The sequence below is a fragment of the Orcinus orca genome, chromosome 12 (assembly GCF_937001465.1).
Source record: "Orcinus orca chromosome 12, mOrcOrc1.1, whole genome shotgun sequence".
NCBI classification, from domain to species: domain Eukaryota; kingdom Metazoa; phylum Chordata; class Mammalia; order Artiodactyla; family Delphinidae; genus Orcinus; species Orcinus orca.
Window position 1 is genome coordinate 51,131,249 of NC_064570.1, and position 18,816 is coordinate 51,150,064.

The following is an 18,816-nucleotide window of genomic DNA, read 5'->3' on the forward strand; positions in this document are numbered from 1 at the left end:
GAGATTCTGGATCATCTTTACTGTCATTACTCTGAATTCTTTTTCAGGTAGATTGCCTATTTCCTGTTCATTTCTTTGGTCTTGTAGGCTTTTACCTTGCTCCTTCATCTGTGACATATTTTTTTGCTGTCTCTTTTTTTTTTTTTTTTTTTACAAGTGGGATTGTGTTCCTGTGTTACTGGTTGTTTGGCCTGAGGCGTCCAACACTGGAGTTTGTAGGCTGTTGGGTAAAGCTGGGTTTTCGTGCTGAGATGAGGACCTCCTTGAGACCTCACTCCAATGAATATTCCATGGGGTCTGAAATTCTCTGTTAGTCCAGTGGTTCGGACTCCAAGCTCCCACCACAGGAGCTTCGGCCCGACCCCCGGCTCATGAGCCAGGATCCCACAAGCTGCGTGGGTTGGCCAAAAATAAAAAATAAAAAAGTAAAAAATAAAATTAAACTAGGAAACTAATAGATATGTTAGAAAGAATATAAAAATAAAAATATAGATGAATCAACAACTGGAAGGTACCTCACTACCACAATAGTAGAAAAGAGGAGGAGGAAAAAAAAGGCCTTGGCTATGGAGGGCAGGGCCTAAGCAAGGGCAAGTTTGGGGTCATGGTCGGGGCCTATGCTTAGGACCCACATGGCTGGAAAAGGCCCTGAGGGCTGTAGGGGGTGGAGCTTAGGCTCAAGGAATAGAATGGGCCCAGGCATGCCCCACACCCCTAGTCTCAGAGGGCGGAGGACCTCACCTGGGAGCCCAGCAGTCTTCCTGGGCTCAAGTGGGCAGGGCAAACGCCCTCCTCTCCTCTCCTGCTCCTCCCAGAGGGCCCCTCCTGCCTGCCTCTCTTGATCTCCCAGACTCCCTCTTATGCCTCCAGGACCCACGCATCCTGGAGGGGGTTTTGGAGGGGGGTTACCAGCCTGGGAGCCCACCCCGAGTGGGCCAGGAGATCACCAGCCACTTCTCTTCTGCTCTTCCTGGAGGCTCCCTCCCTCCTGCCTCGCCTGATCTCCCCGGCCTCAGGGGCACCGATCCTGTCTGGCCTCCACTTCTCCTCCTCTCTCAGTCCCCCCACGTCCTACCGGTTCACTTGGGGGTTGTTTCCTCCCATCTCCTTGAGCATCAGGGTCTGCCACCAGCAGCTGGCAGGCGCACTAGTTGTGGGGAGGCGCTAACTTGGCGTCTTCCCACACCGCCATCTTGACTCTGCACCCCCAAGTCTTAGCTTATTAACCCATTCCCCTAAAATCTAAAAATATGAAAACATTTTTCTGTTATCTGAAAGATTATTTCAGAAATGTGTATTAATAAATGACTCTATTGCGATTTGGTAAGAAATTACTGCATCTCACTATAGTTAACTAAAGAACACTTTGGAAGAATGCAAACATAGAGAATAATAGCTTTTTTGGAAAGAATAAGAATATTAGACCCTTTAGATACACTTAAATAATTGTGAATTTTAACTATTGTTTTTTATCTAGGCAAAAGCTTGTGGAGCATTTATATCACATTTTGAGACCAGACTGAATGGGGACCAGGTATACAGTGATGATTGTTAGTGCTTATATATTGTGAAACACTTTTCAGCTCTTGAATAATATGCAGCAGTTAGAACCATTCACCAGGCATTGATTTAAATACACAATATTTGAAGGTGAGGAACACATCCAAACAGTCAAACATTTTGATAGGCCTAAATAACCTATTGATAAGTTTCTAGATTTTACCTGTTCATGAACAAAATAAATAGTCCTGAAATATATTGGCCACAGTCTTCACCTGATCTCTAAATTTAGTATTTATCTGGCTGCTTTTGGAGTAGTAGTCCTTCAGTCAACTATATCCATAGAGAAATGTACATTCTGCCCAATTTCAAGGAAAGGATCGGAGGTATTCAGTAAAGAATGATGAAAAATGTGATCTCCTCCTTCCCTAAAAGTTATAATTTTGTGGAGTATTTTAGAGAATCGACTGTCACAGGCCACCAGAAGGGCACAGAGCCATATGCCACAAGCTGGGCCTATGCAGATCAGCGTAAGACTCCTTGGCTGTGGTATAGACCCTGGTTACTCCTGCAGTCTGTGTGGGTTTTTGTTGTTTTTTAGTTGTGGTTTTTAATCTGGACTGCACTTTCACTGCAGTGCCAACTTTTCTCAGCCTGTGCGTGAATGGGGGCTTTTGAAGTCTTCCCATGGCTCTGTGTTTAATGGACCACAAATCCTCTGGCTCTGTTCTACTTGGGAGTCTTGTTGAACTTGCCTATAAGGAGAGGGCAGCACCCAACTTCTTGTCCAGCTGTCAGTGCACCAGGCAAGTAATCAAGAAAAGTTTCAAGGAGGTGCTTAGGAGAAATGAATTAAAAATTTTTTTTCACTCCCTTTACCTGTAAAGTACTTTCTGAGCTCTAATTCTAAGCTCCTTTTTACTCTTTGTATGTTATTGCTGCGATCATTATTTCTCTAGGTTGGCTTTGGAGGCAGACTTCTGAATCGAGCCCCAGGTCTCTCACTTATTGGCTATATAGTTTTGGGCAGGTTACCTTATTAATTCATTCAACAAGTATTTATTGACTGTCTATGTGTGCCAGGCACTGTTCTAAGCACTGAAGATACAACTGTGGACAAGTAAATGTGCTGTAACATGCTTATGTTCTAGTCAAGGAAGACAAGTAATAACCAAAATAAGTAAATACAAATATGTAGTTTATCAGTGTTAATCGTTGATGTGGAGAAGATAAACTTGCCCTGTGAGCCTCAGTATCTTCATCCATAAAATGAGGAAAACTACCACCTCCCAGAATAGTTGTCAGGTTAGATGAGCTGGCACCGTAAAGGCTTGAGGATATACCAGGGTGGATGAGACAGTCTGCCTCTAGGTAGCTTGCTGGCAGTCTGGTAAATAAGGGATTTCTTCCCAGACCCTTTTGACCTGCTAGAGTAGAGCAAGTGTTATGTTCTCTGAGGATTAAATGGGCTAGAGTAACATATATGTAATTTATTCCAAGTGTCTCTCTCTTCATTCAGTAGGTGCTATCTATTAATTAATACCATGTAAATGAAACTTTAAAAAATCAAATCATGTTTTCCTGTTGACACACGTAATTTGAGACATGCCACTATCATGGTAATCATTTTCCTTTACCTCTGTTGGTAGCTATTTTAAATATCTATATGGTCTTATTGTTATTTGGGTGGCAATTTTTGTGATTTTGAGAGCTAACAGATTTTAACTTAGGCAGCCAAACATGGGATCTTTTCTGTGGTGGACGTTATTTCTGTGGAAGATGAAAGCAAGCAGTCTATGTCCTGCAGCCATCACTTCTAATTCTCCCATGTTTTGGTCTGCTGTACCTTGATTTCAGTGTTGATTTTGGAAAAATAAATGAGATTTTCCTAAAAATTTTTCACTTGATTTCTGAACCATCATGTTGCAATAATATTTTTAGGTTTTGATTTTTTTTCCATTCATTTTAAAAAAACTCATTTCTCCAACTAAAACCCATGATGTGTTGCTATTCCCCCACTCCCAGCTCAATTTGCCTTTGGGGTATTACCTGTTTCTCTATAAAGTGTTTTATAATTTTTTTTCTAACTTGCTTATTTTTACTGGCTTCTCCCATCTCCTGTTGTATCTTCTACATTTGGCTTTAGCGTCTTAATAATATCTTGTGTAAAGCCAATTGAATGACCTATCTTTTTCGACTTGTCCTAATGCAAATATTCTAAATTTGGCACAGTTGAACCATCTTCATTAGCTAGTAGGACTGACCCACCAACTACTAAATAAATATTTAGTACTTACATTGAGATATTCTTTTTGATAAAAATGTGCTTATACCCGAGTAAAACCAAAAAATAATAATAATAATAGAAGATCAATCTGAGAGCAGTTCTCTTGCATTTGAATGGCAGAGTCTTTTGAAATTAGGGCTGCAAGTTGAGAAAAGCACTGAGCACTAAGGGAACACTTATTCACATTTGGTTGATTTATTCCCTACACAGACGGACTGTGGTAGTGGGAGGTGTGATTCACAGCACGTCAGCTCTTAGCCAGTGTCACTGCTTGAGTGGTGGTATGAGTTTCGTGTGTCTGTATAGTGTAATGATGCCTGTATTCCAGCACTCGGTTTTTCTACCCCTTTGCTTCGAAACTAAATTGATCTTTTTCTAATGTGAACAAAGGGGTCTATATGTAAAACTTATTGTAAGGGATTGTTTTAACAGAGTTTTCAGTGTGACCAGAATATTTTTTAATGGCCTGTTTTACTACATTAGTATTTTAAAATAAATCTTCAGTTATCATTTGAGTGGGGAAATCTTTGTTGTTGTTTTTTTTTCCCCTGGTGATAGTTTAATTCTAAGGTGGCCAGCTTACATCTTGCTGCAAACTTGATTGATGATAACATCATTTTATACTTGTTTTTTATTTCAGTCATATTTCATTAAACTACTGATGTTCATTCATTAACTATTTCTAAAAAGCTCCTGGCTTGATCTCCCCTCTGCTCAACAACCCCTGTGCCCTACACCTGTTCTACTTTCTCTTCTCTCTTCCTTTCTTTCCAGTGCCTGTCTTCTGCCACATGCCCATCAAACCTAATTGCATCTTTGGGAGAGCTTTGGTGAGGCAGTTCCTTGGCCCTACTGTCCCTTGGGGATTTAATGCGGGTGGAATGTGCAGGTGGCCCTCGAGCCATGTCAGTGGCTGCTACAGCTCCCAGATTCTAAAGGCTGGTCACCTCAGGCCCTAAAGTTGTTTCAAGTCTAGGGCATTTTAGTCTCAGGATAGATATGGCAGGAATAATACAATCTGGGTCATTTTGTCAATGGAAATTAACCTCCAGCTCTTCTGCTAATTTTATGTAAAAATCTGTGACATGCAGACTGCTTTTAGTCTCCCTCAAATTATAGTGTTTTAAGACAATTTTCATGAGTGTTAATGTTTTTCTTTTGCAACTGAGTAATATTACTGTCACAGAATTCCTAATCATATATATATTTGATACCATTTAAACTTTGGCCTTATATCTAAACCTTAGAGAAATTAAAGGTGAAATATGAGAACCCAAAAGGCACCCAGCATAGGACTTTGGGGTTCATTAAAGGTGAGTTAAATTTTTTCTTCAAATGAGAAATACAGCTATAATGCAGTATGCCATATGCCTTCTTAAAATTCTGTTATTTTAAAAATACAGCTATTTTTTTCTCCAGACTTACAAAGCGATCTGTGCTCTTATGCAATTCGGAAAATAAATCACCCTTAATCTAAAAATCCATTGATTAACACTTGTTACAATTTAGGGGTATTTCCTTCCTATCTGTTTCTTTTTACTTTTTAAACAAAATATTTTAAACACACACAAAAAATACATGGACACTTTGTGTATTGGCTCCTATATAATGACACTCATTTAAAATGTTACTGTTTTAGAAAACAAACTTATGGTTACCAAATGGGAAAGGGGTTGGGGGAAAGGACAAATTAGGAGTTTGGGATTAGCAGATATAAACTACTATATGTAAAATAGATAAACAACAGGTCCTACTGTATAGCACAGAGAACTATATTTAATATCCTATAATAAACCATAATGGAAAAGAATATGGAAAAGAACATATGTGTGTGTGTGTGTATATTATATATATATCACTTTGCTGTATACCAGAAACTAACACAACATTGTAAATCAACTATACTTCAGTCAAAAAAAATAAAATGTTAATGTTTTGTCATATTTATTCCTAGTTTTTTCTTGGCCTTGTTCATATGTATATATGTGTGCATATATTGAAACATAATTGGGATCGTGTTATATATACATAGTTTTATACTTCTGTCTTTTCTTTAACATTTTAAGTATTTTCCCATATCATTAAAATTTGTTTAATGCTTTGTTGCAACACTAAATTTGTTCTAGTGTATGCACAGATTTTCTGTTTTTAAATAGTGATAATTCTATTCCTATTTAATTAATTTTACATTTACTTCTAGTTCTTTTAATATATCACATACTAGGCATGACTTAAAACACTGTTTTTCAAAAAACTGCAAGTTGCAACTCGTTAGTGGGTCACAAGATCAATTTAGCCAGTTACAGTCAACATTAAAAAAAAAGAATAGAGGCCTTCCCTGGTGGTTCAGTGGTTGAGAGTCCGCCTGCCAATGCAGGGGACGTGGGTTCGAGCCCTGGCCCGGGAGGATCCCACATGCCGCAGACCAACTAAGTCCGTGCGCCACAATTTCTGAGCCTGCGCTCTAGAGCCCGCAAGCCACAACTGCTGAGCCCACATGCCGCGGCTACTGAAGCCCGCGCGCCTAGAGCCCATGCTCTGCAACAAGAGAAGCCACAACAATGAGAGGTCCGCGCACCTCAACAAAGAGTGGCCCCCGCTCACTGCAACTAGAGAAAGCCCGCTCGCAGCAACGAAGACCCAACGCAGCCAAAAATAAATAAATAAATTAATTAATTAAAAAAAAAAAAGAATAGAGAAGATCAGGGTATTTCTGTGATTCTTTGGCAAAAATTGTGCATCTTCTAGTCAGTCCTTTTGTTTCAGTTATCTGTATGTAAATTTAAAAAATGTTTTGACTAGGGGTCACAGTCACAAGCATTATTAGGAGTCTTATCAACCAGCCCACCTCATGTATGTTAGATTTGACATCCATCTTTTATGCTTACATTTTCTGGATTGATTTATTAGAACTAGATATGTTAAAGTGGGGTAATCAAATTGTGAAATAAACTCTATGCCTCTAGATTTTAGCACTGGAGGGAGTTCTCCTTGTGGGGGTCTGGGAAGTGCTGATTTTTCCCATTCAGTTTTAGTCTGGGGAGCTTTGAGCTAACTTGAGGGTGATGATCGCTTGTAGGTGATAAATTGTTTCCTTAATATTTGATTATCAATTTACCAAAATATTGTGATTTGAATCACTGGCATACATTAGAATTCTGAACACTTTTTTTTTTTTTGATAGTCCGTTGTGGGGATGTACCACAGTTTATTTAAACAATTCTCTACTGATGAAGAATTCTGAACTCTTGAGCATAAATATCAAAAGTTTTCTCTCATGCTCCAATTCTGCCATCCTACCTCAGCTCTCCATCTGGAACTACCCCTACCTTCTGTTAAAGTGAGGGTAGCCTCCTCTCACGGGTACTGATGCAGTAGTGAATTCAGTCAGTTCTCCTAAATGAAGATACAAAACACATAAACACTCTAGTATATTGAGTTCTCTCTATTTAAAACTTAAGATAGGTACTTTGATATGACATGATTCTTATATACAGTAACTTTTCAACATTGCATTAAAATAAATCTCAGCATGTTTTCTTGGAATGTATTGGGGCTTTTCTCTTGTGTGGCTGTCAGTTTTTTGTTTTTTTTTTTGTTTTTTTTGCGGTACGTGAGGGCCTCTTACTGCTGTGGCCTCTCCCGTTGCGGAGCACAGGCTCCGGACGCACAGGCTCAGCGGCCATGGCTCACGGGCCCAGTCGCTCCGCAGCATGTGGGATCTTCCCGGACTGGGGCACGAACCCGCGTTCCCTGCATCGGCAGGCGGACTCCCAACCACTGTGCCACCAGGGAAGCCCTGGCTGTCACTTTTAAAGAATCCACTATGATTTAGGAAGGAGGGACTCAAGACTTCAGAGCTGGATGGTTGAATGTAGCAAATGGATGATAGGAGAGATGAGGAAAGTTTGGAATAGCAATAGGTCCATTTGGGAAAGATGTTTACGATGGTGTCTGCTTCTCTACTTCTTGGAAGTTATTTATTCTCTCATCTTGCATTTTTTGAGACCTATTCTGTGTCAGTTACTCTGCTTGGTTCAGGGCATCCAAAGATAACTAAGCCTGAGAGCCCTCAAGGTTCTCATAACTTCGTGAGGAGTACCTGAGAACAAATAATTAAATAGCAAGGCTGCAAAGGCTCCTGGACCTTGGAGTCCAAATTATGTCTAAATCTTGGCACTTATATTACTAGTTGACTAGTGTAACTAGTAATTATTTAAGTTCTCTAAGCCTGCTTGCTAATTCTCCTCATTTGTAAAGAGATATTACCAGTTCCTTTACGTGGTTTTTATGAGAATAAGAGTGTATGCATGTAAAACAGCACATGCCTGGCATTATAGTATGTTGTAAGCATTGTTTTCTGTGTCATTGTTGTCATTTTTATTATTCAGTGTATTAAGTGCCAAACTAGAACTTTACAATAAATACTGTAAAAGCCCATGGAAGAGACAAATACCTGGCCCCAGTTCCTATACACCGCACACAGTTCTCTGCCTCTGTTGTGCATATATGTTCACTCTTCTTTCTGGGTGTCTGTGGAGACCCCCTTTATTTGTTTGTGGACATACTGTGTTCTTTCACATGGGTCACTCATCCTTCCCCAGTTCCCTACATATAGGAGTTGTCTAAGATTCCCTTTCTCTCTTCCCATACCTTCCTTTTCCCTCTTCCTTTCCCCTTCTTTTCTCCTTTTTCTCCCCCCAAAATCTCATCCATCAAATCCTACTGCTTCAGCCATTATCCTCTACAAAGATGCTTCCCAAATCTATACCTGCAGCATTTCCAGGTGCCTGCTGGGCATCTCCATCTGGAAGTCCTTCTTGCATTCAAAGTTAACATGTCCAAAACTGAACTCATTAATTCCCCATTAACACTTCCTTTTCTTTCCAGTCCTTGCTAATACTAGCATCATCACCTCCGGCAAACAGGTTTGAATCTTAAATTCAGCCCTTATCTTTCCTTTGCTTCCTGATCCCTTCCTGATGTCTCTCTCATGCAGTCAGTTGGCCAGACTAGCCTGATCCACCTCCATGATACTGCCATCATTCAGCTTTTCTTTCCCATCCCTGCTGCCACTACCCTAATTTAGGCCCTCATTATCTCTCACCTGGAATATTGGAAGAAACTACTCCTAACTAATCTTCCCTCTCCTTTCCCCTGCACCCAGCACACTATTGCCAGAGTAACAATATTAGGCCCAGAGTAACACTTTTAGTCTTTAGCTTTAATCACATTGCTCCCTTGCTGACAAATCATCCATGCCTTCAGATTGCCTGCAGAATGAAGCCCTGACTCTAAACCTTTCAAGGCCCTTCACTCTTCAGGCTGTCTTCTGGAGCTTGTTCACCTTCACACATTGCCCAAATGGGCAGCCCCACAGCTCCTGAGCCTGCTCGCCATACTTTTACCTGCTTATTACTCTAACCTGTTCCTTTCTCCTAAAATACCACTCTTTCCATTCCAATAACTCCATCCCACTTCTTCCTCCATTCTCTGCTCAGGGAAATTTGACCATCTTTAAGGCGCAGTCTGAATTCTGTCTCTACTGTGAGGCACACCTCTAACAAGAAGTGGTTTTCTTTCTTCCTTTGTTGCTTTTTGTTACTCTACTATCTTTGTTATCTGTTCATTAATATTATACAGTTTAACCATTTTTGGAACACATTATTATAGCTCTTTTATTAGACCTCTTATTTCTTTGTATACCTCTTAGTATATAAGTGTTGAAGAAATAGAATTTGAGAGAATATGGAAAGATGCCATAACTGTCATTTGAAATATTTATTTGAAATATTTGAAATATTTATAGGATAGGGTTAAGGAAGAGAAACTAGTTAATAGTTGTGGAAAGATAGGATGATGCAGTAGGAACTGCAGTTAGCCATAGAAGCCATAATGTGAGAAGGCTATAGAGCTGGATTGCACAAAGTTCACCTGTTCAATCCTTATTTCCATGAAATTGTAAAGCTATTAGAATATTCATGTTTACTGTTGATCTGTTGTAGCTCTGGAGCAGAATTTTGAAGGCCAAGTTTGTCCCCCCAAAATTCAACTTACAGACTTTTCAGAATATTATTTTAAATTAGTGATATATCTATAATAGCTAATTTTCCAGGACTACATAGTATCTGACATATATTTAAATTGAGTTGAAATATTACTTTAGATTTGCTACACCTCTTGTTTGTCCACCAAGCTACCCCCATATTTCTCATTGACTACCACAAAAGCCTTCTAACCGGTCTCCTCATATCCACTTTGTGCCCCCCACCCCAAACACACACCTAAGTCATTTTTCCACACTGATGATAGAAGTTTTTCTTTTTTCTTTCTTTTTTTTTTATTTTTTAAAAAATATCTGATTACATGACAAGATGCTTAAGTTACTGTGGTGGCTTCACATTGCTCTTTGGATAAAGAGCTAACATCCAATCATGGCCTGTTTGACCTGTGTGGTCTGGTCTCTGTCTGCCTCTAGCCTCACTTTGTACAGTGTACTCAGCCTTGCATGTGCTCATTCTTGTGCTGTGGAGACACTCCCCTTACCTATTCTCTTCCCACACCCCTCTTTTACATCTTCCTTTGGGGGTCAACTCGGTCATCATTTCCTAAGGAAGCCTCTGACTTTCCCTGCTAGGCTAGTTCCCCGTTGTAAGCTCTCACAGCATCGTCTCTCTTTTTCCTTTGTGGCATTTATTACTATTGTAATTTTACATTTATTTGTCATTCTTTCATTATTACCAGTCTCTTCCACTAGGTTGTAAGCTTCACAAGCTCCGTGCCTGGTTTTGCTCACCATGACATCTATGCCAAGCACTGTGCCTGATGTATGGAAGGTTTTCGGTCTGCATTAGTTGAATGAATGATAAAGGTTTTTTGGGTTTTTTTTTTTAAATCTATATTAGTGAAAGGAAAACAATTCTGTAGAATTTTAGTGATAAAGATTACAAGATACTAAATATTGCTTTCGTTTATGACACTTAGATGATGTTAACGAATTCTCCCAATTTTTATACTTATTATACATATTGTAGGGTATTAGATAATTAAATGTAGTAAAGTGAGATAATAAAGAATCACAGAGTAAGAGAAAAACCCAGATGTTGAATAGTCCAGGCTTCCCTCTAATGTGTCATATCAGAGGCTGTGCAGCTTCTTAAACATCTTTATTCTCAAGGGACTCAGCATCAACAGAGACTCCTCTGTTTTTTAATCTCTTCATGTCGAGCCAAAATTCACCAGCTATATTTTCTGTCTATTAGTGTCAGTCTCTAAAGTAATACTTACCAGGTCTATCGCCTATCCTTCTGGTACCCTTTCAGATGAACATACAGTCATCATGTACTCGTCTAGCTTTAATTCTCCCAACCCTGCCCTTCACACACTGTATTCCTGCCTTATTGATTCTGCAGACAGCTGTGTCTTCCTCTTTCTCCTCCAAACTTTCACACATATTGTCTCCTCTCTAGAACACTCTTTTTTCACTTCCCCTCCTTGCTTCAGCTCCCCTGACTACTTCGTCTCATCCTTTAGGTCTCAGGGAGGTCCCTTTCACCACTCCTTCACCCCTGCTTATGTTAGTTGCCCTTTCTCTGTGCCTATGTTAGTTGTCCTTGTTCATCTCCTAAAGTAGCTCATACCACATTTTATTATTATTTTAAATCCAGACTGTATTATCCACAAGAAGGGAGACCACAGCTCACCATTGCTCGCCATCATGTCCTCCACTCTCTGTTTAGCTCTGTACCTGACATGTAGTAAGCATTTACTACATTTTTGACTGCGTAAATTTGAGAACACCAACTTTACTGTTCTCCAAGCTAGCATTCATTTTTTTTTTTGGTCAGCCAAGCATGTGGCAGTATATGATTTCACCATCTTCTGGATATGCCCCAGCTTGTCAGTATTTCTCCTTAAGAGAGGCACTCAGAATAAATCATAGTGTTCCAGGTGAAGTATGACCTGGACCATATGAAACATTAACTCTGCAAGTTTAGAATCCTAGGGACTTTTTATGCTCAGGAGCAAAATTTCTTATTTTTGTTGTGAGCTAGTTTTTGAGCTGTGAACATTATCGAATTATCTTAGTACTTTTTTTTTTTTAAGGGTGTTAATGAAGTGAATTTAAAGACATGGTGTTTTGGAAACATTTAATTTACTCAACCTGTTAATCTGTTCTCTGGGTTGTTAACTACTGTCTTGTGTGAAAATTGATGGTTAGAAGGTGTGCTTTTCTGACTGCTCTCTTGATTTCTGGTAACTGGTCTACTATAGTTTCTTTTCCTGACCTTTTCAGTAATGCATTCTGAAAGTGGCCAGTGTTTCAGTGATACATGATGTTTCTGGGTCATGGTCGGAAGAATTCCTTAACTTTTGTTATGTTGGGGGGTAGAAAAGGAAACAGTATTTATAGGAAATTATATATGCTGGTAGTGGGTAAGACTTTGAGAGACAGAAGGAGAAAAAGAAAAAGAAAATATAAGAGTTGAGAAAAAATAGATGGCAAAAAGTAATGAGGGACTTCCCTGCTGGCGCAGTGGTTAAGAATCCGCCTGCCAATGCAGGGGACACGGGTTCGAGCTCTGGTCTGGGAAGATCCCACATGCCGCGGAGCAGCTAAGCCCATGCATCACAACTACTGAGCCTGCGTGCCTAGAACTTGTGCTCCGCAACAAGAGAAGCCACTGCAGTGAGAAGCTCGCGCACCACAACAAAGAGTAGCCCCCGCTCGCCACAACTAGAGAGAAAGCCCACGCACAGCAATGAAGACCCAACACAGCCTAAATAAATAAATTAATTTTTTAAAAAAGTAATAAGGAGAGAGATGTAGTTTTCTGATCACCTTGTCACCTTCCATGTGCTTCCACAGTGGTTTGTGCTTCACTCATGTTGTCTGTTCCATACAATGACTACAGAAAGTAGATGTTGTTAATCTCATTTTACGGAAGAGGTGATATTCTGAGTCATACAGCTAATAAATGGCAGAAGGATTTTTCAAACCTTGTTCTAAAACGGTCACTATTCTACTGACTTAGCAAATAGTTGGTACATGAGGTGAAGCAGATGGAGAGTCACTATAGCATAATGGGTAAGCATGTATATAGACTCTAGGGCCAGGTGGCCTGGGTTCAAATCCTGGCTCTATCAAGGCTCTAACGCCTACTGTCTCTGGTACCTTGAACAAGTTGCTTGATCTCTCTGTGTGCCTCATTCTCCTCATCTGTAAAATCAAAGTAATTGTGGTACTTTCCTCATAGAGTTGTTGTGAATTAATTTAATTAATATATAGTAAAATGCTTAGAATAGTTCCTGGCATATATAAAGTCCTATGTAAGGATTTGTTGCTGCTGCTGCTGCTGTTGTATTTTGATGATGATGATGATGATGTATGTGTCCTCTGTGAAAGGTCCCCTCTCTGAGAAATTTGAGGAAGGTGTTGTCAGAACTGTTGCCAGGCCTATTTCTTCAACGTGGCTTGGCCAGCTGTCAGAGTTCTTACCCTCATATCCTTCATTAGAGGATATGAGTTCTTACCTTCATATCCTTCATTCCTAACCAGGCTCAACCCCCCAAACACACAGCCACACACACATCCTCACCTTCCTCTTTTCCCTTTCTAGAATTAGGAGCCAATTCAGAGCTTCTCTTTAATATTATTATTATCTACCTCAGGTAATACATAAATAAGGGTCTAGTAGCATAAGTTAAAATCTGTAATTCAAAGCAAAAAATTTGGAGAGCGCTCCCATTTTACATTTTCTTCTTCCAAAATAGGATGCTTCGCAACCTCCCAACAGTTCAGGTCTGTAGGATTTAAGTAGATTGTTACATAATAATACAGAGCTTTGGACATTTCTGGTGATTATTTGTTTCTACTATAATATAGCTTAATTACCTTAAATTAACAGATATTAGAACTTCTTTGTAAAAATCATTAATCCCTCTAGCTTGCTGAAGGTCACTTACTAGATTAAGGAGAAAATATAAGTAGAGAAAGAGCTGTAACTGTTATCTTGCAGAGAGCCTGAAGAGCTGTCTTATTTTGAAACTATTGAAAGAGCAAGGAGGGATCCCTTTTAAAAATTTATTTGGAGGCATGAAGGGTGAAAATTTTCTTAAGTAATGGACTGACTCATTAATTTTGGCTATGTTAACTTACTTAATTTAAATTAATTCGTTGTTCAGAATTCACCCAAGGAAGTCTTAATAATTCAGTGAAGTATTAAAATACAAAATTTTACTGTTTTTAGAAACAGAGTCACAGATTTGGAAAGCAAATTTATGGTTAACAAGGGGGAAAGATGGGGGAGGGATAAATTGGGAGATTGGGGTCGACATATACACACTACTATATATAAAATACATAACTAATAAGAACCTACTGGGCTTCCCTGGTGGCGCAGTGGTTGAGAGTCCGCCTGCCGATGCAGGGGACACGGGTTCGTGCCCCAGTCTGGGAAGATCCCACATGCTGTGGAGTGGCTGGGCCCGTGAGCCATGGCCACTGAACCTGCGCATCTGGAGCCTGTGCTCCGCAACGGGAGAGGCCACAACAGTGAGAGGCCCGCGTACTGCAAAAAAAAAAAAAAAGAACCTACTGTATAGCACAGGGAAGTCTACTCAATACTTTGTAATGACCTATATGGGAATAGAACCTAAAAAATGTGGATATACGTATACGTATAACTGATTCACTTTGCTGTACAGCAGAAACAAACACAGCATTGTAAATCAACTATACTCCAATACAAATTAATAAAATATTTTTTACCATTTTCACCACATTCAAGAATTATATTTATGTTATTTATGTATACTTTAGTATAACCTATTTGATTAATGCTCATGAACATTGTTCTAAATATTAATTTATTATAATATGTTACCCATAGTTTTCTGTCTTTTTTCTTTTTTTAATGATGTCATTTATTTCTTGTATGACAACCATTTGCAATACTTAAACAAACATATAATCTTAGAAAGTATTCCTGACCTTAGTTGTAGTAGAAATTATAAAAATTCAATCCTCATAGCAAAAAAATATTACATTCTATGTTAAAGACTAACATTGTCTAGAATGATTATTCTTTGCATAAAAAATAAGAAATGGCAAGATATTTGCCCATGGCATTCATTTCCATTTTACTTCTCAAATAAATTTTCTACCTGTGAAGACAGAAACCATTTTTTACCACTTGCCCTTACCAGCATCATCGCCACATAATACCACTTCATCCAAGCCATACAATTTGTATTTCACCTGCTGTCAACTACCACAGAACAGTTTAAAACTATGGGTTCCTCTCATTATCAGAGCAAATGGTTAAGATTGCGTGGTAGGGTATAGACAGTGGAAAAACCCAGAAAGAGGAGGAAGCCAAATCATTAGGCCTCACAATTTTGAGATTGTCACTTTCAAAACCAGCCATGGGTTTCTCTAGTTGTTTGCTGAACTTGTTGCTTCCTCCTGTTAACTCTTTCTTCCACCAATCCTGTTTCTTTTCAACAAGTGACATTGTCTGATTTTGGAAGCATGGGTGTATTTGCAGCAATTCTCTAATTTGATCTGACTGATATTGTGAGGGTGTGTTAATCCTCTTCTTTCTTTACTTGTTGACAGGGGCCTTGTACACGACAGCCAGAATAACCTCCAGTTGAGGGGCTTGGTGGTGCTACTTATTTCTAAGGCAGCTGGGCCCAGCAGTGTGAATGCTTCATGTCAGAGCTATGACATGGTCAGTGGTATCTATTCATGGTAAGAAGAAATTTTGACATTGCTCTCTAAAGCGTGTTTTCTTACAGTGGTCAGTAGAAATCACTGTTTAGTTTTTTGTCATTCTCTGATTCAAAGATAGATTAAAATATTTTGTTAAGTTAAAACATGGATTTTTATTATTCTTAACAAATCTAATAGGCTTAGCTGCTTTGTATGTAACTCTGGTAAATTTTGTGTCTAATATTTCTCATTTCTGCCTTGAGCATTTAAACATTCCTATTGAACACTACTCTCCTGCCCCATCATGGTTTCATTGTATTTCTGTAGAGAACTCTATGTCATTTAGTCCAGGATTCATGATTTTTAAACCTACTCAATATGATAACTTAGTTGTGTATATAATAATTACAACTACCATTTTAGGAGATGTCTACTTCAGTGCTATATCATTTATTTTATTTTGCTTATTTTTATGGTGAAGAGGTTTTTATTAAAGTGACTGGAATAAGAAACTTTTACATATCACACATTTAGATTAAAAAATAAATTTATGTGTACATATCAGTCATTTTTGCTGCATATAAAACAAACTTTAAATTTTCAGTTTTACTTTTTTAAATGACAGCATGTTTTTTAGTAATAATATATCAGATCTTAGCAGTATACTTGACACTGTGTTAAAAGCCTGTATGGAAGTAATAGTCTGCAAGTGGACGTGGGCACCTGAAATTAAAACCACCCAGAAACACGGGTGACAGGAAAATTTTCCTCACAAAAAGAAGTATTTCTAGAAACTTCGGCTTACGGTTAATATAGCTTTTATTTATTTACTTTAAAAACAAATCCACATCTTAGATTTTTAAAAAATTCCTGGTAGTCTTACCCATAAATGTTTTTTTTCTTCTGTAATATTTAAAGATGACTAGTGAAGGTCACTGTGAAGTCCAGTGACCTTCATTAACATGCAAGCAAAGATTATCACTGTTGGGGTTACAAATGGCCTCTCCTCTAGCCAGGGTAATTTTGCAGAGCTTTTACCATTGATCCACGTAAGTGTCTTCACTAGAAGAAATATCTTGGGATCATTTTCAGTTCCTGTTCACTCTAAGATAATTTATATTTATTTAGTGCTTTGTAGGTTACTGATCATTTTAATGACAGTTATCCCATTTGATCCTTACAACAATTCCATAGGTAAGAATTGTCGTTATACTTATTTTACTCTTGAGAAAACTGAGTTTCAGAAACCTTGAGATGTTTTTCAAGGTGACATGACTAGCAAATGAGGAAAAGTTCAGGCTCTAACTATAGTTCTCTTTCTTCCAAATCTCATGTTTTGTTGTTTTTTTTTTCTTCTTAATTTTATTCGGCTTTTCTAGTCTGATTCAAAAAATGTATTTCACTTGTAGATTAGACTAGCCATTAAATTAGTATACCAAAAAAGGTCTTCCCTTAAGTATGTCTAGGAAAACTTATGAACGGACAGTAACTTGGCAAATCTTCAATACATCTATCTACATCCTTCCCCAACCTGTTTGAATTGGAGCTCAAAACTTTACCCTGTAAATTTTGTAGAAAAGCTGTTGGCTGAGTTCAGTTGAAATAATTAGAGAAAATACATAAACATCTACAATGAATACTAATAACCTGTTAGTCCCTGGAAAGGAATTAGACCTCACATCACCTTGTAACCATGTATCTCTGTTTCCTGTTTGGAACTCCATTGATTTTTCAGTCTCCGACTTTAACCGTTTTATTGGTCAGTCATCTGCTCTTTTTTTAAATTTATTTATTTATTCTTGGCTGAGTTGGGTCTTCGTTGCTGTACGTGGGTTTTCTCTAGTTGCAGTGAGCAGGGGCTACTCTTTGTTGCGGTGCGCAGGCTTCTCATTGTGGTGGCTTGTCTTTGTTGTGGAGCACAGGCTCTAGGTGCCCGGGCTTCAGTTGTTGTGAGATGTGGGCTCAGTAGTTGTGGCGCACGGGCTTAGTTGCTCCGCGGCATGTGGGATCTTCCCGGACCAGGGCTCGAACCCATGTTCCCTGCATTGGCAGGTGAATTCTTAACCACTGTACCACCAGGGAAGTCCATGGCCAGTCATCTGCTCTTGCATTTGGGTAGCCATACACGCCTCTAATGAATACCAGCTATGGTTTACTATCACTAATCCTAAACTAACACTTGGAAGTATTCGACACATGATAGGTATTCAGTAAATATTTATTGCATAAATGAATAGTCCCCATTTTATAGAAAAACAAACTAATGCTGAGATTAAGACTTGTCTAAAATCCTCTAGGTAGAAAGTGATGGAGTTAGAATTTAAATATAAAGTGTATTTCTTTCTACTATGCAGATGCTGTTATCTTTATTGTATGTACACAGTGCACTGTGTTGTGACCTTGTGTTTCCAATTTCTTATTTAGCCTCTAAGAAATAGCTGCATTGCCTTCTGATCCTTTACAGGAACATAATGCATTTGGTAGATAGTCGTTGTAATATGAGCAATTGTAAAAGAACTCTGCAAAAGAGTAGGTGGTACATTATGAATATAAAATTTTTCCAAATGGCGTAAATGGGTTTCATACCCAAGTGTATAGAATCCACAGTTACATTTAGGGAATAATCCTGGTTTGTGGTTCCAGGCTGTTTTTCTGTAATCAAACTTTATCTAGTAAGTCATTGCTGATGCTTGGGTGTTCTACACACTGGTTAATGTGAAAATGTAATTTGGCATACTACTACGAGAAACCATTCATTTGTTTCTCTATCCCTGAAGTCATTTGTTTGGCTCCTGCTAGCTTAATTGTTCAAGTGTAACTTTTGCTGGAGGCTTGTATCTATAATGCCACAGTGAATTATTTAACATTTGAGGGAAGTACTGATTTGGGAGCTTTTAAATTCACCTCTTAACTACTGGGATTTACATTGTTGGTGTTTTTCCTCATAAACTTGACTTTGATGTCAGTTAATGGAACCTGAGTAAATTACCTAAGGGAACAAAAGTGAGTTAGGTGACCTGTTTTGTTTGGCCTAAGGATATAACTGCTGGATATATCTTGTGGATGTGTCTTGTGAACTTATCACATAATGGCCAAGAGAGGCAGAATTTAGGCTAAAATGTAATAACTGCATTTTGAAAAACAGATGAGTCACATTTATAAAAATGCACTGTAAACATCTACCATAACCTTTTTCAAACAAGACCATGGACTTTAGGTTTATTCCACCAACCCTGACTTTAAAAATTGGTTACAAAGGTGATCAGGCAAAAAAAAGTATTACTGAATTTACAAGCATCCCTAGCCACAACTG

The 18,816-nt window shown here is 38.6% G+C and overlaps 1 protein-coding gene across 5 annotated transcripts in view; it reads left to right on the plus strand.

Moving 5' to 3' along the window:
• Positions 1 to 18,816, plus strand: part of PDSS2 (decaprenyl diphosphate synthase subunit 2) — a 261,892-nt gene that overhangs the window by 87,470 nt on the left and 155,606 nt on the right. For 4 of the 5 annotated variants that reach the window (XM_004264759.2, XM_049695312.1, XM_049695311.1 and 1 more), the window contains exon 2: positions 15,408 to 15,542. The exons of the other annotated variant lie outside the window; for it this stretch is intronic. In XM_004264759.2, coding sequence (XP_004264807.1) covers positions 15,408 to 15,542 — 135 coding nt within the window. The remainder of the gene's footprint in view (positions 1 to 15,407; positions 15,543 to 18,816) is intronic. 5 annotated transcript variants of the gene reach the window in all.